This window comes from Lagopus leucura, unplaced genomic scaffold (assembly GCF_019238085.1).
Source record: "Lagopus leucura isolate 7727_CA_CO unplaced genomic scaffold, USGS_WTPT01 Super-Scaffold_100029, whole genome shotgun sequence".
NCBI lineage: Eukaryota > Metazoa > Chordata > Aves > Galliformes > Phasianidae > Lagopus > Lagopus leucura.
In genome coordinates, this window is record NW_024962280.1 from 4,335,465 (window position 1) to 4,357,982 (window position 22,518).

General features: G+C 46.9%; 1 protein-coding gene across 3 annotated transcripts in view; it reads right to left on the reverse strand.

Moving 5' to 3' along the window:
- Positions 1-1,489: 1,489 nt before the first annotated feature.
- The window catches only part of PLD1 (phospholipase D1), a 46,925-nt gene continuing 25,896 nt past the window's right edge, over positions 1,490-22,518 (reverse strand). For all 3 annotated transcript variants that reach the window (XM_042881093.1, XM_042881094.1, XM_042881092.1), the window contains exons 10-26: positions 22,367-22,516; positions 21,770-21,853; positions 20,555-20,636; positions 19,171-19,281; positions 17,952-18,158; positions 17,130-17,346; positions 15,360-15,488; positions 14,988-15,106; positions 14,735-14,848; positions 10,832-10,942; positions 10,588-10,676; positions 9,274-9,387; positions 8,732-8,781; positions 7,683-7,817; positions 6,711-6,864; positions 6,002-6,116; positions 1,490-5,707 (exon numbers count right to left, since the gene is read on the reverse strand). In XM_042881093.1, coding sequence (XP_042737027.1) covers positions 5,483-5,707; positions 6,002-6,116; positions 6,711-6,864; positions 7,683-7,817; positions 8,732-8,781; positions 9,274-9,387; positions 10,588-10,676; positions 10,832-10,942; positions 14,735-14,848; positions 14,988-15,106; positions 15,360-15,488; positions 17,130-17,346; positions 17,952-18,158; positions 19,171-19,281; positions 20,555-20,636; positions 21,770-21,853; positions 22,367-22,516 — 2,206 coding nt within the window. In that variant the 3' untranslated portion in view covers positions 1,490-5,482. The remainder of the gene's footprint in view (positions 5,708-6,001; positions 6,117-6,710; positions 6,865-7,682; positions 7,818-8,731; positions 8,782-9,273; positions 9,388-10,587; positions 10,677-10,831; positions 10,943-14,734; positions 14,849-14,987; positions 15,107-15,359; positions 15,489-17,129; positions 17,347-17,951; positions 18,159-19,170; positions 19,282-20,554; positions 20,637-21,769; positions 21,854-22,366; positions 22,517-22,518) is intronic.

The window sequence follows — 22,518 nt, forward strand, 5'->3', positions numbered from 1 at the left end:
GATGTGAAGTCCTAAAACGTAAGGAAGCACTGACATTCCAAATTTCGCACACATCCTTCAGGTCGAAATAAAAAAATGTTGTGCAAACAGACTGACTCCTCTCCTGAAATGTGTGTGTTATATTTGTGTCTTGGACATACAGCAAGCAGGCTGCAGCTTGCAGCTCTGCTGAGGCCTGCTTGGAGTCCTTTAAGGTGCTCTGGACTAGAGGAGAACAGGATAAGGATGACAACCTAGCAAAGAGGGCATCAATTGCAAGCACTTTTCTGCCTGTTTTGATGCAGTTGTGGGTCCCCAAGCCCTGCATCAACCATCGCGTGCCCTGGCAGCTCCTCCTGGCCCAGGACTTGCAGCCCGGCATTGCGGTCCCTTATCCAACCACCCAGCTTGGCTCAGGGCAGCTCTACGTGGGAAAGTGTCAGCAGGGCCTCCAAGCACCATGCAGACCGCTCCCACTTCCTCTGGGCACCACTAACTCGCCTAACAAACCTGCAAACCTCTGATAACACTGGCTGCCTCTCCTTTGTCCGCCAGTAATAGCTTGCAGGGTGTTTAATTATCAAGATCGAGCTGAATAAGAAGAGATCACTCATCATTGATTCTGGGTATAAACTGTTTCCTTTGCAGAATAATTTCTTCTTTTTCGAGAACTTCCTTCCCCCTCTCCCCCCCTCCCAAATTAATTTCCATTTCAGCCACGAGCCTCAGCAGAAAGCCTTGCCATAATCATTTTGAGCGAAATATTCTGAGTAATCAATCAGAGCAGTGGAACCAATTTTGAAACTGTCACTTCTAATTTTTCCAATAAAACAAAAATTGAGCATTTCACTCACACTGCTGTTGGGTTTCAGGCTCTTACAGCCCAGGCTCCACTGCATCAGTGCTACAGAGATGCACTCAATCGTCTGAAGAGCTGTGTAATTGCAGAGAAATAAAAACATTGACTTTTGGAGGAGGAACCTGGTTATTCACTTGTATGTGTATTGTTAATGGGCTAATGGATGGGGACGAAGCAGTGTGCCCAGTAAGAGCACCTGTGTGCCTGCACACATGATACAGAAACCTAGGAAATAGAAGTTCAAGTTTTCAGTTTGCAGGATTGCTTGGAAACGCCACTGCTTTATTCATCTTTTTTTCCTTGGAGGTCAGCAGCAATCTGCTTTTTGCTCTTTCAGTGCTGAATTTCCTCTACTGAAAGTTAAAAGGGAGAGCTGCAAGTTAATGCTGTTGTGGAGATGGACTATTTCTATCTACACTTTCCATAATACCTCAGGCTCATTAAAACAGGATTGTTTGTTTATTTCAAGAAGTCCAGTGTTCTCTTCCTGTGCGTTCTACTTCAGCATATTCTCTCTCCCAGGAAAACCCCAACGACTCAGACCCACCCTTTTACTTTTGGTGGCTCTGGGCCTTTTCCCACTGCTCTGTGCCCTGTGACAGGTTGTGGCTGCAGACACCACAACAAGCAGGAACGAGACCGAGCCAAGTGTTTCAGCACGCCATGCTCCATTGTATTTTCAGTCCTTTAATACACATTCATTTACCATACACAGAGTGGAGAGGAAAGCAATGATCAGCAGAAACAAGGGTACAAACTGGGTTCCAGCAGCCTTCACAGAAGGGATAGTGGGTGCTCACGGAGGCAGGGGTGTGGGACCTGCGCTCAACCCGCAGTGGGAGCTCTCACATAGGGGACAGGTTTCACCAGAGAGACGATACAGAAAAAAACATTCCAGGAACTGTGACTTTTGACAATGCTTTTCTCTTTTCCCGAGGGTCAGGAAAAAGTCAGTACATCAGAATTATTTACATCGAGGACGGAACAGCGGGAGGTTAAAAACAGAATAATCAAAGATACGAAAGTACAACAAGAAAGCAGGCAGGAATAGAAAAAGAAAAACCCATACAGAATCACTGCATTCAGTGGTCTGATGTAGTCAGTGTATGCTCCATTTGATTCACTGGCACAGCACGGTGCTCCTGGTTTCGCCCCCATCCTGCTCCCAGCAGGACCCCAGCTGTGCAGCAGGGAGCGCCTGCTGGGGACCGTTTGCAGAATGAGTTCCATAAAACACGAGCATGCATTGAAACATCCACAGCTCCTGCAGCATCTCTTCTGCAGGCAGTGCAGAGCAGCAATAGGGGACCAGGGCAGGGCAGTGGGACTCTGGTCTCCACACATTAGAAGGAGAAAGAAACATTCATTTAAAGGGCCATCCAGATATCTTCTCATGGACCATAGATGCAGCTGCTGGGTATGGACTGAAATCCCCAGGCAGTTCTAGCAACAAGTGCAAACCACTGCAATAATAACAGCACACCAAGCCTGAGTCTGATTGTGCGTGGGTTTAAGGAACAACGGCATTGTGCACCATCACTGTCAGCCTGGAAAAACCCACACTGAGGACTTGCTAGCCTGGTGCCTCTGTGAACACAATGGCCAGCTGCAGACAAGTCAGAGCACAGATCTGTGCCTCCCAGCTGCAAGCTGAGACCAGCAACCAAAGCACTGGGTGTCTGACGTTCCTGTTAGCAACATTCTTAGCATATGATGCCATCTTCTCCCTCAAGTTTTTAAACCAGGTGCCAATTCTACCGTGAAACGTTTATCCAGTCCAACATCCATACAACAATACACATACATTTTTAAATATTAGAATTTTTTCTAAAAATCATGAAGATACGATAAGGAGTGCGGGTTCCCGAAGTGGCATCTATTGAGGAATAAATTATAAAGAAAAATAAAAAATAAATGTCATACTTGGTTAAGCTGCGAAATAAAGCCTAAGCCTGGGAGAAACCTCTCCCCTTTCACTCAGTTCTAATGAGCAAACGTCACAAGAAACAGTGCATGTTTCCAGGCTTGCTAGTGCTTGAACCCACATCCCACATTACAGTATTGTACATCTGCGAGCAATCCTTTGCAGTTGGAAGGTCCGAAAAGCCAAACTGCTCTGGTACTAAGGCCTAAGAAGTAATGATTGTTCAGTTGCAGATATTGACTATCTCAAGGTCTTCAACCTCGCAGGGTTCTTAATATAAGAAATAAAGCTTCAGCTGTCTCTGAGCAGAGCCATATAGCCTGGGTATGGCCAGCTATGGTGCAGATGAGTGGAGTGTATAATGCTGCTCAGGTGTGCAGAGCTGTTTTCCACTAACACCAACAGCTATGAAGCCCCAATAGTTTGCTTCCACCTTAAGGACAATATAATTTAATGATTATAACTAACTTTGCTAATAAGAGAATGGGGGCAGTAAGAGCACTTGGAAGCTGACAGCCTTACATTTCTTCAAGGTTCATGCATACAGGCGGTGGGGGTTGAGCCTTTTCAACTATGACTGCCAATCTCTGTGACTTGCAATGGCTCTGACAGGCTGTCATTGTTTGAAGTTAGCAGCTTTGTTCCAACTAAATCAGCTAAAAACATCTCAAGAGATAAAAGCTCTGAACCAGCACTGACATAGGATAACAAGACACCTTTGATCTCTTCTGATTGCCAACAGTTGATGCATGGCACCTTGCTCTGGCTCTGCGAGGCGGGGGGGACCCCAGGTTGATTTTTTTTTTTTAAGGTTAAAAAACAAGAGAACAGAGTTACCTGCTAGCAGCACGCCAGCCAAAAGCATCAACGTCTTGGACCAAAGATTATCATGAAACTACTGCACATGCACTTGCACCTGGCTGATCAGACCACGAGTACACCAAACAGAACGGAGAAATTTGCAATTCCATCTACAAAGAGAGTGTAAAGCAAAGAGAACTGCAGGACATGGCTGAAATGTGATTTGCACAGGGAATGTTGGTGTTCACCTCTTGTGCAAGCAACGCTGTGCAGAGTGACCTGGTGCCTATTTACAGTTCTGAAGACAGAGCAAACAATCAGCTAGAAAGTGATGCCAGCCACATGGCTGGGAATAGGCAGAAGACCACTCCAATTCTTTTCCAGTTAAAAACAGGTGAGACTGTTGGAAGAGCTAAGAAAAGTAAAATGAAACTTGCTAATGAACTAAATTAAAAAACAGATCACCTGGGCTTTTGACTTAGCAGCTTTGGGCATGCGGAGCAACGCAGGTCACACCACAGAGTCCCAGCCCTCGTGCAGCAGAGGACCTCAGCCTCCCACCTCTGCAGCTCTTGCTGCGTGTCTCCTGCAGCATGTTTTTAGTGTTTGGCACAGGAAGCTCCTCTCTCAAGGCTGCAGCTGGGGCTGGGCTTGAAATTAGGAGACACAGTTTGTTGCGGGACAGAGGATGGCACAGAAACTGGGCTAGCACCTACCAGACCATGTCCTAGCCCAGGAGCTGCACTGTTTTGCTCAAGGATGTTAGATCAAATTGCTGCTTCACTGCACTGTGAATACAGAACAGCTTGGGAATGGAGTTTTCCTTGGAAGGATGTGTTTGGAACAACTGAGCTCAGGATCAAAACTGATCTAAAAACAAAGAAGATCAGAGAACAGGTTTTACTGAATTCTCCCCTTTTCTTGTGTTTACCCCATCTACAGGGTGATGTGTCTGCTCAGTCTGAGCACAGCCTGCTCCACCTCTGGCTTCATGGCCTTTACCTCTTCAATAGGGAGCAAAAAAAGGAATGGAAAGGTCTGCCTATAGAATGTGGTACAATTGCATGAGTGAAGTACACGGAGCATAGTGTTCAGTTTGGCTCATGCAAGCTTACAAGTAGCTGTTCCCCGTCACACTTAGTGCCTCATCTGCCTTCAGCTCCAGAGACATAAGGCTTTAGTTTAAAACTTGGACAAAGCTTTCACGTGCCTTTTAAACAAAGTGATGTGCTGTATTTCTGCAAAGGACAGAAAGCTGCCGATTGCCAGCACCTTCGTCTCCATGGAGGCTGCCCTTTGCCAGCACCCACACAGCACCATGTTGCACATAGGAATGGTGATTGCTCTAGCCACAGGAAAAACAGTATTTTTCCTCCCCTAGAGGGGAGAAGAGACCAAACTACTGATTCTGACAACAGATTGTGTGTTTCCAACTAAGAGATGCAACATTCACACTTGGCAAGCAGTGATGGTTGGGCAGCACCTCCTGCAGTGACAGAGCTGCTCAAAGGGCTCTGATGGTGCCCAAGATGAGGTGAGGGTCTCTGCTGAGCCACCGTGTGGCCAGAGCCTGAGGAGGCTCCCACAGCACGTGTACAACCACAGCACACAGCTGGCAGTAGTAACAACAGCAGTTAGGATTTGTTCCCTGTCCTAGGAAGTGGCATGCATCCTCTAGGTGCTCAGAATGTGCCTTAAGAAATAACTCCTTCAGAGCTGAAACTTCTTATTTGTCATGAATTCCGAGTCTTTCTGCTCCTCTCCTTTCTAGTGTTGATTTGCTTGAAGTTCCTCCACCAACATCCTTGAGAAAGGCACATTAGCTTGGCTTCTCTTTGCAATGAACAGCTTTCAGAAATCACATATTGTTCATTAGCTTGTCTCCAGAGAACCAAAAATGTAAAGCAGCCTGCATCTCCTTAAGTCCAAACCTCCATGGGTACCATGGACTCCTTTGTTCCAACTGAGGGAAGCAAGTACTCTTCCTCCAGGAAACGGAAGGGGAATTGTACCAGAAACCCACGAATCTTTTTCAATTCTTCAGCTGCTTTCACAGGATCATCATTTGCTAATATTGGTTTGTTGATGAAATCACGCAGCTGGGCTAAGTTATTCACCTGGTCACTGGGAAGGCATCGGAACACCTGAGAGGAACAGAGGGAAGTGGCAAGTCAGCATGGGGAAATACAGTGAGGTGGATTTCCTGAGAAAGATAAAAATACTGAACAGATATTCCTCTGGATGGCAGCAGTTTAAAAAACAGCTTGGAGATGGCCAACTAGAAGCAAGCACACTGGAGCAATGTGAGGATGCTCCAGTTTCTTGCTCCCAGCTATGGCATTTTAGTGATAATGTTCATTCATTCAGAACATCTGACCGACTCCAGGAGCTCACCCTGCTGCCCCGGCCCTCCCACCTGCAATAGGTCAAGGCATCACCTTATCGAAGATGGTGGCATTGCGAGCTGCCGTGGAGATCCACACCTCCTTAAAGAACCGTTCACAGACGGGATCCTGGTGGTCCGGATTGAGATCGGAGCCGCCGAGGACAACCCTGAGCCAAAAAGAGGAAGGGATTGATACCTGCTCAAGCCAAGTCCTGGCACTCCCACTCTTGGAAACACCAGGAAAGGAACCTGTCCCAAACACACAAGTCCCCAAGTGTCCCTGGGACTTGCCAAAAGGCACAACACCTTCCTGCTGCCACAATCCCTCAGCCTTACTGCTGCCTGATTTTCGCCCTTTCTTCTGCACAGTAACTGTCCAGATGGGAAATAGGGGGGGGTGAAGAAAGGAAAAGGAAAGAGGTCTTACTGAAAAACCAACTGTGCTGTCAGCCAGATGGTTGCTCTGAGTGAACCAACTTTCATTAGAAAGAGACACCACCACCCAAAATTGAGACAGTATGAAAACAGTATCCAGAGGAAAACATCACTGCCTTATTTATCCTGGAGAATCCCCTGAGCAAAATGCTCTGTAAGTCAAGCTGCCAGCTGAGAACAGGGACAGCAGGAGGAAGACTAACTCTGGTAAGCAGCTGCCAAACTCTGGGCTAGAGCCAGGCCCAGCAGCGCTCAATCTGACACAGCAGCAGCTTGTTGGGTTTCTCAGCTTTTGAGCCTGAGCCTGCACGGTCCCCATGCCCTACCTGAAGCAGCGCAGCCGGAGGGACTGGGCGAATCGCCCAGCGCTGTACTCCTCCCCATCCATCACCGAGGGCACGGTCTCTGTGTCCTGCACAATGATGGCTACTTCGCTGTCCCGCTTGCCCAGCATGCTGCGGTCGTTGATGTTGGCAGAGCCTGAGAGGGAACAGGCAATGTCACGTACGTGATAAAGCACAAACACAGCACCAAGGGAAAGGTCCCTCCTGGGAAGGTGGAGGGCTGGACTGAGTTAATCCTGATTATTTTTGAAAGGGGAGAAAGGTCAATGCTACTTCATGAGCATGGGAAGGCAAGGAGTGCAAACCTCACCAGGAGCCATTTGAGGCAAGGGCTGAGCTGCTGCTCTGAGGGAGGGCAGAGTTTTGACTCTTGTAAAATCTGCTATGGAACTGTTCTCTTTGCTGATATAACAGATCAGAAAGGGCTTTGTTAAAGAAACAAGTTCCAATTCTGATCTTCTACAATTCAGAACCTGAGGTCTCTTGTCTTTGCTTCACACTCTCATAATAAATATGGTAACAGAGACAGATGAAATGCTCTCTCTTATTTGTTATAACCTATTTCCCCACTCCTAGGAAACAGAGCTGATAAATGACACATGTTGTCCAAACCATCCAAATTTCACGGCACATTCTGTTCTTTAAGGAACAGATGACAAGTCTCACAAGTCCTCCTGCTAGAGCCGAGCCTGATACAAGACAGATGGACAATATTCCCTGCACTGGGATTCTCATAACTGCTACACAGAGATTTAAAGCTGTTTTAAAAAAGCAAATTAAATGACAGCTTACCAAACCCTTTTTTCCTTCCTACCTATCCTCCTGATGAATTTATGCGTTTGTATTTTAACAGTAAAGTATTTCATAGGGAAGAACTCCCAGCACGGAGAAGCATGCAGCATCACAGCCCACACTGGGTGCAGGGCAGAAGCTAAGGGCAGAATCCCTGCTCACCAATGATGACCGTGTTGTCATCGGCAATCAGCAGCTTGCTGTGGACATAGATGAGCTCAGTGACCAGTTTTCCTTCCAACTCTGCATACGTTCGGAGCCCACAGAAGGAAATGTAATTGATCCACTTATCTCCAACTGAGAATGAAGAGAGAACAAAACCAATGGGCTGAGAAAAATAAGAAAAAATTCTCTTTACGTAAAGCCCCATATGAACAGCACAGCTTACTTTAACATCTTGTGCTACAAAAGCACACAAGCAGGGATTTGAAGTGTGTTTATTTAAAAATGGACATTAAGGCCACCTGGGGGCTCTCTGCTCTGCTGCCTGCTCAGACATTCCACTTTGGTGAAAGGTGACCCAAATCCCCCTCTCACAGCAGGAAAATATTCCCAGCTTATATGGGAACCTTAAAAATCACCAGACCCCATGCCTGCATTTCTGCAGAAAGGCTATAAGCAGGTGCTTTGCCCATGCATGGTACTGAAAACACGTCCCAGTGTCATTGCCTGCAGCACGGATTTGCGCAGAGCACCAGAACTAACAAGTGTTTGGGATTCCTCTCATGATTACAACACATGCAAGCAGCTGGAACTGTGCCGTGCTCCTCCCTGGGGTCCTTCCCTCCTCCAGAACAGGGCTGCATTCAGATGCAAGGCTGAAGGCAGCCAAGGCTCACACAACCTCTGGGTTGCTTGGAAGCTGCAGAGGCTGAGGTCGCTCATGATGCTTCAGCCCAAACCCGATCCCTTGGCTACACCAGCAAGAAGTGAGCTGTGTGCAGCCAGGAGCTGCAGATAGGGCCTTGCTGCCTAATGTTTTGCAGCAAGGCTTTTGGTATGCCTGTCCCCACTGCCTGGGGTTTGCACAGCAGTAGCTCTTCCAAGCGTAATGCAACTTGGAAAACGTGAGCTTCAGCTTACAGAATTGTAGGGGTTGGAAGGGACCTCCAGAGATCATCGAGTCCAACCCCCCTGCCAAAGCAGGTTTAAGATCCATCTGTCCAACAGCAGCATCTCATGGCCATGTAGGAAAGGAATATAGCTTTTACCTTCTGACTTCAGCTGGCTCAGGATTGAATTTTCTCCTCGGCACATGGTCCTGGAAAGCAGTTAAGCAGCTCTGAGTGCCACAGCAGCTCAAGGCAATAGCATACACTGAAGCAAGGTAAATTGCAAACACAGCTGCCTTTTAAATACCCCACGCAAACAGAAGAAACGTGTGCACATTTTCCCACACAAATGAAGAACTATCAAGAACTGCTCATTTCCTATTAAAAAAAAAATAAATTATGGCACTCCACGTTTAAGATAAAATTCTTTACTCAGGGGGACACGAGGCCCTGGCACTACTGCCACAGAGCTGTGGGTGCCCAAGGTCATGGATGGATCCTGGTGGGGGTGTCACCAAACCTCTATCAGTCCCATGGCAGTGGTTGGGGCTGGGTGGGGCTGTAAGGTCCCTTCCAACTCAACTCACTCTGACTCTAGGACCTCCCTCTGCGGTGTGTGCCCTGCTCACAGCACAGCACTGCAGCGGAAGCAATGGGGTCTCATCATGGTGCAGTTTTGGGTGGCCCCCAGCACACAGTACCTGTAGTTGAAGTGCATGATGGCCTGCAGCGCATTGCCCCCCCCCGTTGAGATGTCACCCTCGAAGCCAGGCAGCAGTGGGATCACCACGTACACTCGGTAACGCTTGTTTTCCCTGCATCAACACATTTGAGGAAAATATCAGCCTGCAAGTCTTCCTGCTTGGCCTTCTGTCTTGGTTTCTGTCCATAAAGCCGCTACACAAATTTGAAGGGAGCAAAGTATGAAATGTACTTCCAGGTTCAGATTTTCTCTACCTGCCATCGGCAGTTTATGCTCAGATTTTCTTTGCAGACTGTGTGGCACTGTGAAAGTTTGCATAGACCAAAGTCCCTTTGCAAGTGGTACAAAGCAGCTCTGCAGGCTCTGCTGTTGGGCAATACTACAGGCAGAAACCCAACATCTAACGAGAAGTGCCTGCTCCATTCTGACCTGAGGAAGTTAGAAATGCCAGAAAAGATGGGAAAAGCTCAGGGAACAAGCAGAACACTGGCCATTCAAAAAGGTAAATGGAGCTATAAAATTTTAGACAAAGAGGATCTGAGTCTATTTAATTTCCATCAGTGCTTCTCTATAGCTGTACGTGGAAAAACGGCACGTGAAAGTAAGTGTAAGAAGCTTTCTGGCCCAGCAACACAGGGATGCTCTTTTGTACTATGACATACACAGATCTTCAGGATAAGTTCCAAAAGATCAACATTAAGCAAGGATGCCCAAGATCAGAACGAAAAAACAAGCCTCTACCTATGGAACTCAAGTTAGCATGGGGTCAGGCATCTCATGTAAAAGGAGCATCTTGCAACTGGATTGTGTCCATCCCAGCACAAACCACAGCTCCTTGCAATGGGCTGTAAGTATTCTCCAGCACTTATCAGAAAGAGAGCCTCCATCAATAGCTGAACCCTGCAGTCAAATTCTCAAAATGTGTTTGCATCCCCAATTCAAAAGCAATCCTCTCTACAGATAGTTCAAACAAGCCAGGCATCCCAGTTTAACCTTTTCATCCACCAGCTTGTCCTCCCTACAGACCAGGACTGGCTGCCTATACACAAAGGTGGGACCTCTGGGAAGCAAGTTTTTCAAACAAATTACATCATTAAATATACACACGCATCAGAGTAAGTCCAAAAAACCATTTCCTGGTAGCACAGAAACCACTGAAGAGTCTCACGGCTGTAAAAGCACGTAGATGTTTGACCACACAGGCGATGCAAAGAAGAGCTACTGTACAGTCGTGTCCATTACGATATTATTTTGAAGCACGCTGCATAAATGCAGCTGGCAGACTGTGACTGCCTTGTTAAGAGGAGGTTACCTGTGAGCTTTGAGAATCCTCTGAGCAATCGCATCGCCGATCTTGTTCCAGACAACTTTGTCGTCAGCACAGCTAATAAAAAACTGGTTCTGCAGGAAGAGCAAGCACAACTACTGTCACATAATGCCAGACATGAGCAAAAAAATAAAATAAAATAAAATACAAGCATGCTTTCTTGCAGATCAGTTCCTAAAAGACTGCCCTCCTGATGGCTGCCAGCCATGCCTCCCCTCCTTCCACTCACCTCGATGTAGATGTAGTGCTTGCTGTTCTCTATCACGCTGACATAGGCGCTGTGGATGGACTCCTCGTGGTACTTGATGCCAGCTGACCAGTCTGCAGCAGAGCGGATCACCTGGAAGCACAGACCAACACTTCGCCTCTGCCCCACCAGTGCTGCATTGTCCGAGAGGCACTGCTGCCCTTCAGGATCAGACTAGGAAAGGCAGTAACTGCAACACTCCCCATTCATACTGCGTTTGTAATAAGGGAAAAGGAGGCTCAAGAATAGCATTAATGCTTAATAATGTTTTGATGGGAACTGCCCCGTCCCATTGCTGTTACTCTGCCAGCTGAGTAGCTCTACACCAATTCTTAGGAGCACAGAACTCTCATTCTTGCTCAAGTTCTTACAAGAAACTGTTTTTAAAGCAACCTGACTTTCCAAGCTTTAGGAGTGCACACCCAATCAGCGACCTCTCCGGTAAAGCTGAGGTCTCCAGTGGGGTCAGTGTATTTTCCTACAGCTGGGCAGCATGTAATTACATGGCCAGCCTGATAATGCTGGCTACAGCCTTGTCATGTGCACCTGAGGTCATTTATTTCTTCAGCCAAATTCTTGCAAAAGTAAGAATTTGAGATGAGATGACTTTTAAAATTCATAGCAGTTCAACTGCCCAAACTTCTTTCTTTGCTTTTTATTTTTTTTCCTGGATATCCACTTTTAAAGCAGATACTGCAAGATCCCCAGGGCACACTCTCTCCCTGCAAAAGAGCCAGACCCACACGAGAAACATCCTCTGCACAGCAACAGTCAGGGCATGCCCTGAGCAGCATTCTCCTGGGTGGAAATGTGGCTTTTAATTACACGCTGGTACTTGCTTGGGGAAAATTACTCTTGGTTAGCCTCTGTCTTTAAACACTGTCAAGACAAAAGCAGGGAAACAATAGCTGCAAGCATCACAAAAGAGCCATCATAGCAGCATATTAGTGCACTGACACACTGGACAAGAGGAAAACGCAATGGATCTGTGAAACGTGCGTCAATAAGTGCACAAACCTATCCTCTTCCAGGGGTCAACCTCGTTTCTCCTGGAAATCCTTCCAGTGCATTTCTTTTCTTTCTCTCTGTCCAGCTAACAACAACGACCACCACCCAACAATCCTCTTCCAGACTCACAGCTTCCCAGAGTGCAGCCCACCTGCCCTTCCCTGTCATCCCGCTCCTCTCTGCCCTCTCCACACAGCACATGAAGCTGCCCACTGCTAAAGGACTGTCACCGTGTCTCAGAGCAGCATCACAGCATCTCTCAAAAAGTTGGTGTCGTACACAACCTCGAATCCAGCTCTTCCACACCCCAGCCTGCATCCCAGTCCTTGGGGACCCACCTGGACATAACCACAACCCCCAGCAGTGTCTCTGCTGATGGAGGGCTACAAGGAAATCCCCTTTTGCATCAGCCTCACGCACAAGTTGCGCAAAGGGAGAGGGAAGAAGCAGCAATAGAAGATACTGGCTTGGAGGTAGGCACTGCAGCTTGGCCCTCTAACTGAAGGCAGGTCATTTTCAGCCTGGATCAATTCAGAGGCCAGCACCAGTCACTGCATGGCTCCACAGCCATAGGAACAGGCAGGAGGAGACATCTGTATTCACGAAGGGCAGCATCATGCAGCTCCATCTCACCTCAGGCAATCTGTCCTGTCCTGACAGTGTGTTCTAAATGAACTGCTTTAAACCCAAACTCTTTCGCTACGGAGACAAGGCCCCAGTGCCACCACCAAGAGCTGGCATCTCCATCCCCTCTCCCTCCTATCACAAGTCCCACAGACAGCAGCAGTGTGAAGTGCTCGGGCTCATCATCTTTGTCTTCTCTCACCGACAAAAGAGCCGTAAATTTTATGCTTGCTAAGAGCTAATGCATAAATCCTGAACAATGCAGGCCCTCCTGCAGACTTCAAAGAGGCTTTAGTCATTGACAGAGCACTAAATCTTCATTGCATTTACATCATGGACCAGATATTGCCTCACCACACGTCTTTAGTAGTGCTGTCTTTGTCTGATAATCGCCAACTCTGGAATGGAAACAAACCAACACCGCCTTCGGCTTCCTGACTCTTGCAAAATCCATGTACAACTGCATTGCCATGGCAAGCAAAGACCAAAAGTTCAAATGAGAGTAGACGAAGTTGTGCCTGACCACCCCTACGGCTGATCCAAGCATTCCTCCCTCCCAGCCTGCACCCCCACATTTGCTTCTTATGCACACACTGCTCACCCCCTGTTCACCCTGCCTTCTTCCAAATCCTCCCTAAAATGCACTCTTCTGCTCCCCTCCAACTAAGCAGAGCAAAGCCAGACAGTACAATGAGGTCAGAATGTGTTGATGACAGGTCAGTGGCTCGGACCAGCAATCCCCACGGACCCTTTGTGCTGTCTCTGCCTCTGATCTGCCCACAATTGAAGACAGATTTGCAAACAAGCTCAGAAACAAGCAAAATGTCAGCCAGATTTTTGACAATCATTTCATGCCCAGGGACACTGGACAGCAATTCCTGCTCTGACATTGCTCACGTAGTCCCCGAGCAGCACTGAGGTGGAATCACACAGGCTTGGCTGGTGTCCCAGCAAAGAATTCGGTATCAGGACCCTGACAGAGCTCTAAAAGCTGCAACTGAGCATCAATTAGAAATGAGAGAGGTATTTTAAATGAATAATTCACAGGGCAAACCCAGCTTCCAGCTTGGTGATCACTAGAGCTTAACCTTTTCTTTTCTACAGCAAAGCCCATCATTTAAGGCTGAGCTTTACCTCATGGTTAGTGTGTGCTCTGGGGAAACAAGCCTCCACACCTCCATGAGAGCAGAGTTTCCGAATAAGCCAGTGTCATGGACTGAGCTGGGGAGGCATTTCCAGCCACACAGAAGCACAGTGGTGCCTGGAGCGAGACCATTTCTCAAGAAGCCACAAGCAACGTTTTGGCACTTGACGTAAAATGCCCAAACCCATCTGCGTGACACAGGGCTGTCACACAGCCCATGCTGCCCACCCCTCACCACATGGCCAGGCACAGACAATGCCCGGCAGCCCACAAACCCAGACGAATGCTTCTTGCTCCATGAAGCATCCCCAGGCACTGCTGTCATCTGGGTGGACTGCTCCTTTTGAACAGTGAGTTCATGGATGTTTCCTGGTTTGGGTCTCATCCCTCTTATTTCCACACATCTTTTGTTCTCAGAGACACCCTGTTGACTTGCTGCTTCAGCATAGCTACTTTGACTTCGTGTTCTTTAATAAGTCCATGCTTCTGCTGGTTAACACTTGCATTCAATATATACGCTAAATGTGGCTAACAGTGTTTTAAATAAATACATTTTTGCAATCATGAGGATGATGGTCAGAAACAAAACCGTTGGCAGAGCGTGAAGCAGTGCAGAGGATCCACAGGTCCAAAGATGAAGACCCACACATAAAATTTAACACAGAAAGCAAAAGTCACAAGACTGCTCCTAACATGGGGCTTCAGATGGCCACTGCCCATCTGCACAGGACTTCCAGGGCTGGGGGGATAACTGAGAATATCAGCAACAGACACTGTGTGTCCAACACCAACCCACCAGCCTACCTAGAGCACAAACCCAAATGATGGGCATTAGAGAAAGAGCAGCAGAATAAACAAAAAACAGTGCACTATACAAAGCTGTGGTGCACCCCAAACTGCTCAGTCCCCTTATCTCCAAAGCTGGAGGTAACAACTAATCCATCATTTTATTGCAGTTGAGGAATTGATCAGCTGTGCTACAAATGATAAATATAACATGAAAAACTTCTACTTAAATTAAGTCCTACAGAGCGTTTGTAGTGACAATTCCTTCCAGAAAGATGAAAAATGCTCTTAGGAGAACTCAATTAGAAGTCTATTGCACTCACCTGGACTGTGGCACGAACAGCATCAGGCACCTGATACTTCAACTCGTTAGCAGTTTGCTGAGATTTTGGCAACAGGAATGGGTAGGACAGGGAACGGTATTTGGGCTTCATGATCTGCCCCAGGGAAATAAAGAAAAAAAAGCCCTTGAGGAGACTGAAACAGAGCAGTGTAAAACAAAAAATAAGAAAGCACATCTGTGATAAGATAAAGCACCTCCACTCTCTGTGCCCCCACAGCAGTGCTCCTACTCACCTTGGTGAAGTTCCAGCGCTGGATGAAGTGCCGGGCCACATCGCGTGCTGCTTTGCCATGCACCACAGAGGAGATGTCATGCCAGGGCATCCTAGGAGTGGTGTATCTGTCAATGAAGTCTGGGGGACAAGAAAGCACATTTGGACCTCTTCAGACTAAGGAGGCAACCAAGGAAAATTGCAGCATCCTCATCCTCACACAGAGCTTACTGTGACATGGCACCAAGGGCAACGCAGGCTGATTGCCCCCACAAATCTATGGACCATGCATGACAGGAGAGTTGGCCCAAGACCATTCAGAAGGCGTTTGCTGCTTCTTCCTAACAGCCAAACCAAAGCAGTTTCAGAGCTTCCAGGGAGCGAAGACACTTACCAGCAAAAGGTTTGTCAAGCTGAACCCAGTCTTTGAAGACAAAGTTGCAATAGTCTTTCCCATGCCAGAACCTGGTTTCCCCAAGCAGCTCTCCCACACCTGTCTTCAAGCTGCGAATGGATCCTTTATCTGTCACAGCAAAGAAAATTAAAAAAACACATGCTCCAAAGTCAGGACTGTCCATTGCACAGCACTGGTGAGAGGCTCATTGCCATGCAACAGCATTGGTGGGACTTGCCAGTCCTGCTCAGCTGAAGCTGTTTTCTCCCTAGTCTTTCTGTTAGTGTTTCTTCATCTCTATCTAAACATGTTATACAATCAGGATAGGTTTTATGTATACACTAGTTTGTTACAGAAATAAAACGCTGAATTCTCACTCACATACTGGACTAAAAAATTACTCCAGAATTGCTTCTTTCACTTTAATGTTATCACGTGGGAGCCCACTGACTTCAATGGCTATGTGTAGAAGAAAGAATATCAATTATATCATCCATGTAATATGCCTTACAGTACTAAATTCAACTTCTCTGCTAGAGGGGTTATGATTTTGACTCTACTGTAATGTAAACTAGCCTTTATTAGCTAAAACAAAATTATTTGAAAGTTTAAGTTTCCAACTGAAATATCGTGGTTTGCTTTATTTGCTGTTCTTGGTTTGCTTTATTGTTTTGTTTTCCAAATAACAATGCTATCTTTTGATACGATTTTACCAAAACTCAGCATCCCAGATGCAAAACTCAGCACCTCAGATGAGGTGCTGCATTTGCACAGCCCTTTCAACAGCATCTTTTGCCATTAGTCAGAGATGAGAACAGCTCAGTGCACCTAACTGCCCAACTCCTCTCGGATTCACTGTGGAGGTGAAGGAACATTCCCAGATAGGACTTTAAACTCTGAATTAAATTTGATTGACTCGTAAAAGGGTTAAAGGAAGTCAAGATGCTCCATTTATGACAAAAATTCTGTTGCACTTCTCCCCACTCCAGTCTGGTGACACTTTATGTGACAGGAGTTCAAATGAAACATCAATCTGCTGCAACTACAAGCGACAGTACATAAAGAGCTGATTCCAGACCTAGCTGGTTTGAAACTAAACAGATTGTGATGCCTTTGCTGCATCAATATACATCCTGAGCTGACTGCAATTGGCCCAGCTATGCTCCAGCCAGAGAAAGAGAAAGCTCTGCTGGGAGATTTCAGGAAGAACTCCATGCCAGAAGGAACAACATGCTGACCCCTGTACCTTTTGGCTTGGAAGTCACATTTTGTGTGGGGAATTAGAAGCTGTATTCACATATCTGGCCGTCAAGCAGCCTCTCTAGCAAGCAGGAATGATTCAATTTAAGTGAACTGGTTTGAATCTATGTAACACAAGCCTACAGGGGGGATAGTCATATGCAGAAATTGTTTCACCTATTGTAACAAATTCAATTTGAAAAACAGAAGACTCAGCTCTCCCATGCAGGAACAGAAGTTTTCCCACATCGTAAGCACTAGGCACCACACACACTGCACCACGTCATCTGACAATTGCTAATTAACTAAATGCAAATCCACTTGTAACTGCTCCTGTGTACTTTGCAGTAACACAGATTTACATGTTGTCTAAACATAATTATTATTCCGATAGTTATGGAATTAATCAGCTCCTCTTTACAAAGAGCACGCTACCCAGAAATTAGTGAATCTGCACGCACACCCACCTCCCACCTCCGCACAGCCTATGTGTGTCATCTGGACATAGCTGGGATGAAGCACATTACTTACTTGATTCACTGTCTATGCTGCTGACACTGTCAGCATGGTGCATGCCGTGTCTGTGGAGATGCTTGTAAATAGTGAACCTTGAAAACTTCCTGGGTTTTCCTATCCCTTTCATTTTTGATACGTCTGGGACATCACCAGCATTCTTCTGGAACAAATGGGTTTCTGGGGATGAAGTTTGAGACTGCAGGGCACTGTGTTCAGACGACTCTGCTGCAGACTGGAAAGACACAGGACGTGGCTGCATGTATGAACACTTTCTTCTTTAATTACAGGAAAATCCATTGATGATAGCTAGCAGTACGTTCTTCAACCAGTCAGCAGTCAATTTACTCCGGATTACTATTCTCCATGTAATTCTCACATGCTGACACCTCTTCACACTGTTTTAGAGCTATCTGGTTGCATGTTGCCCCAGGTTAGCAGAAAAACTTGGCAAGCTATGCACGTGCTCAGGGCCCGAGCATCCAGAAGATGAGAGCTCCCCAAGTGCCTTCTGTACACTTGTAACTAAGTTTATTAAGAACACGGCCTGCAAATTGTGACCGCTACTCCAACCTTGAGGGAAACTCAACTGCCTACCTCCATGCCCTAGCAGGGGCTGGACAGGACCTAGCCTTAAAGAGTCATTTAATGCTCATATCCTTCTTCCCATTCCTATTCATGGTTGGGCTTCATGATCTTAGGTCTTTTCCAACCTTAATGATTCTACGAGTCCTCCTTCAGCCTCCTGTACCCGACCCTGCGAAGCGGACACAGCTTGTTCATCCCTCCTGCAAACTCAACAGACAGACATCCAGCACAGCCACCATTCAGCCCACTTACTGCCAGGTTGGCCGTTGACACTGACTTGACGGCCCCCATTCGCTTCACGCTGCCCACGTCGGTCAGACGATGCTCGTCGTCATCCCACCTGCCGTATGCCAGGTCGATGCCACCCACAAAGGCCACCGACTGGTCCACGATGACGAGCTTCTCATGGTGAGCCCAGAGGTACACGGAGGAGGACACGTGGTCCGGGTGTCGCATCACCTGAGGACAGAACCCCACACGGAGAGCTGTGATTACTGCAAGGGACTTGCTGCCGTTGGGGTAAGCCATGTTTCAACAGCATAGCTGCATTCCTATGAGGATCTAAAGAACTTGATCTGAAAGAAAACAACATATTGGTGATCTGACTCACTTCTTTGGTTGTTGTCACTACACAGAGAAATGGGAAGTTGTTTTGTTGGTTTTTTTAAACCATCAAGTTGTCTGACATTTGTTTATGACATTCTCTTGACATTTGTTTATGACAAAGTCACTTCTCTATCTAAGCACACAGTACACAGTTTGAGCTTTAATGTCAGGAGAACCGTAAGGCTGACTTCCTGTGGCTTTACCTGCAGAGCCTGTAGGCAGCCAGTGCCCACCTTCCAGTGACACCAGCCCTCCTCTGGTGGGTAAGGTAATGGGGAATGAATGTTTCATTACTACAGCTGATCAAGTGATCATAAATCTATCATTTTAGCAGCTTGTTCATCACTTATTAAAACACATATGTCTCTAATTTCAAGGTACTGGATCTTGATTTGGCTACTGGCTCACAATCCACAATTCATTTTCTGCTCTGTGGCGGAGCAGCAGCATAACAGCACATAACAGTGCAATGATGTTCATTTATGACAGCAATGTAAACATCCAGTGTTGACTCTCATCATCAATGTAGGAACAGAAACGCTGATGAAACAACATTCTCAAACTGTAATTTTCCATTTGACGTAGCCCCATTAACTCGTCACCTGAAATAAGTTTCATATGAATTAGAGGAATAGCTGCTTTGGCAATTCTAAATTAAGCAATTTTATGTTCAGTTATAACCTAAAGAAATGAGGTTTCCATGCACAGAAGCGGTAACCACAGTATGGGTATGTCTTCACACATTATGTCCACAGTGGACACAATGCGGAGCCTCTGCTCTTCTATTTCACACCCAAACACACAGAGGGTCAACACCAGCAAATGAAGCCAAATGCCCTTTGCACGACCGCCTGCACGCAATTACCTTGATGTTTGGATGGAGATGCATGAGCGTCCGCTTGCTATATTCACTGTTGATCCCTAAGGCCAGCTCCACCTCTTTGTACAGTATTACAAAAATTCGCACACCTTGTTGCTGTCAGAAAGAAACACATAGGAATTTCAGTGAATACCTCCCTGAGGTTTGCCTACGGTTAGCAGCACGTGCAGGACAGCAGCAGTGCCTCCATACAGACATCTCTCCCAAAGCAGATGCACCGGAGTGAATGCGAGCAAGGTGCTTCTGCTGGTAGAGCCAGAAGCTCTCTCTATTGAGAGCAGACTTAGGCAGTCTCCAAATTGCAGATGATGTTTTGCTCTGCAAGGGAGCACTGCAGATGCATCCCAGCCAGCCTTATCCCCAGCCGGACCACAGCTGCCAAAGCCAAGGAATGCCACAAGTGAGGGCAGGTAAGTATTTCCAGGAGCTGACCTTGAAACACTCCTCACTTATACAAGCTATTTATAGCCACAGGAAAATCCATGCCGTCATGGCAAACAAAGCCAATTTCTTCCACTGAGCATGCCCTGTGGCCACATTCCATGTGCCAAAAGGATGAGTCTATCCAAATCTCAATCAAAGTCAGGCACAAAACCCTCACAGTTCTAGGGATGCGGTGAGGGCTGTGGAGATGAGTGGATTGGGAGGGGATGGAATCAATGTGAATCTGAGCACATCCACCTGGATTCCTGCCCCTTTTACACAGTGATGCTCAGCACTTCCCTGGCTGCGCCTCCCATCCTGACTAATGTGAGGCAAAGCACCAGTTCCAGCAGAGCCATTGCCACAGGCCGTGTGGGCAAGGGGAACTCAGCCTGTGCTCACACAATCCTCACTCTGATGTTTTTTTTCTGCCAGTATCTCACAGCTCTGCACAAAGAAAGGAGTGCGAGCACACAGAGCGTCACACAGGAGTCTTCAGAGGGAGTGCCAGGACAGGCAAAGGTCAGCAGCAGGTCTCACCCGCTCCACCAGGAAGATCAGGAGAGATGAATGCAGAAGAAAAAAGCCATATCAAGAACTCCAGCTTATAGAAGCATTTGCTTACTGTACACAAGCATTTATTAGCTTGGATAACACAGCAATGCAAACAGAAGCGTCTGAGTCACATTTATCACCTCCTCCTTCAGAAGCTCAACACCACAGCCCAGCTCTGGGGAACAGCATGCCGTTGGTGTTGGCACTCTTTTTCTACACAACCACTACTCATCCTGAGCCACACGCTATACTGAAGCCCTTTCCCAATGGCAGTTCTCTGCAGCAATGCACCAAGATCATCGTGGCCACAACCTCCACATGAAAGGCCACAGCATGACCCTGCAGCCACAGGGATTGCCATGCAGAGGGGCAGAAGCTGGAGCTCACTTACAGCTTTCCGCTTGAGAATGCAGTCCAGCCGCCAGCGATTCCCTTCAACAACGGGCCGCTTCATGAAGATTTCTGGGCTCAGCCTAAGGAAATAAAGGGGGAGAAGAACACAGTGCATGTAGCATGCAAACAGAGCATTGGCCTAAATGATCAGCTCAGTAAGCAAAGAAATCAGGAAGTGTGATTTCAGCTCTCCAGGAGCGTATGGCAGCACGAGAGGCACAGATTTGGGCTGAATTTTCCATTCTGCCTTAAGACAAAGCAAGGTGATACTGCAGTGGGACATTTTAGTGACTCAGCTTTAAGGGTCACAAGGAAGAGTTAAGCTTTTGTATCTAAATCCTGCAAAGTGAGGCAACAGAATTTCTGTCCTTTACTTTCATACAGAACAGAGGAACTTGTGCTTGACTAATGCATCTTGCTACATCCTAAAACCATGCTTCTCACTACAGCTTTTTTTTAATCTTTAATTCCAATTTTCAGGTAAGTTTTGCAGTTCCACAGCATGTTACTAATTGACTGTTGCCAAATAAAACGTTAAAAGACAAAGGGCCTGAAACACAATAATCTTGCACTACTACCTGGTGTTGCACATGGAGCAACAAGAGCATTGGGTTTATCTGTGGCCACGTCAGGAAGCAGGCTTGCATTTGTCAATGCCACCATTACATTTAGTTTTCTCCTAATAATTGCTGCCTCAGAATTGAACCCTCCACTTCCTACCAGCAGCAGGTAAGTACTAAGAGGCTCTTCTTACAGATGATGATGTGCCCAACATCGGAGAGGATGGCAGCCTGCCCCACTGCCTCTTCCCAAGCTCCTGTGCACATGACCTGGGAAGAGCATGGCCTAAATCTGTGGTATCTGAGTGTCCACGGTCCCTTACATCCTGCCAAACACTCCTGTCCCTTGGCTGCACAGCATTTTATGCTCCCAACGAAGCGACTCAAACACTTTGCAATTCAGGTGGTGCCTTTATGCAGTTTCAGGCCTCTCCTTGGAAAGAGACAACCGAGCAGATGATTTCAATCATGTGCTTTTGCTGCCAACCCTCCTGAAAAGGCCTTTGAGTCCAACACAACGATGTTTGGGTGTGCTGCCAAACCATCTGGCAGCACGGTGAGCTGCCATAATGCACGGCCTCCAAACACTGCGGCATTGTCAGGAATGCCCCAAGGGTGACAGCTGGTCAAAACCCAAGTATGCAAGTACGAACCACCAATCTGTGATGAAAATTTCTTCTTTAGCAGCTTCCATGGCATTCGCAACATCTTCAAAGTACCACTTAGCATTTACATACCTGCAAAACCAAACAAAGTACATTTCTTTTTCCTCCCTGTTCATCAAACAAGAAGTTCACAGTGAAAGACCAACAGGTTCAGTGCTAATATTACTTATGTTTTCTTCTTAAAATAAAGCATAAACCTCATTTCAAGAATTAGGACAACACATAGCAGGAATTTCATGCTGCTATTAGCAGCTTAACAAAACAGCATAAGAAGAGATCACTGAGTGCCACTCGGTACTTCTGCCAACCACACGCCATATCCTTGGGCTTCACTTGACGTGAGAGCTGTTTTGGCTCTCAGGAAAGGATGGTGTAAGTGTATTAGCTTGGCTTTACAAAAACCATTTGAGCAGCAGGAGCTGTGAGATGGGACCTGATGGATGCCAGCAGAGGGGCACAGGAAAACCAATCTGCAGCACTGCTGCTCTAGGAGGAAGCTCTGGAGGAGGAAGCAGCCAGAGGAAGGCATTCTCATTAGCACCTGCACTAACATGGGTTTATATCCCCCAAATGCCCCCAACTCACCACTTGGCCAGTGTGTTCTCCTGCACGGCTGCGTACGACCCAAAGCGGTGCTCAGTGAGGAAGTCCTTGCCGTGTTTCCGAACAAACTCATCTATTCCCTGCCTCCACCACTGGGCATGCCTGTAGCTGGTGCACTTCAGAATCAGTGACCT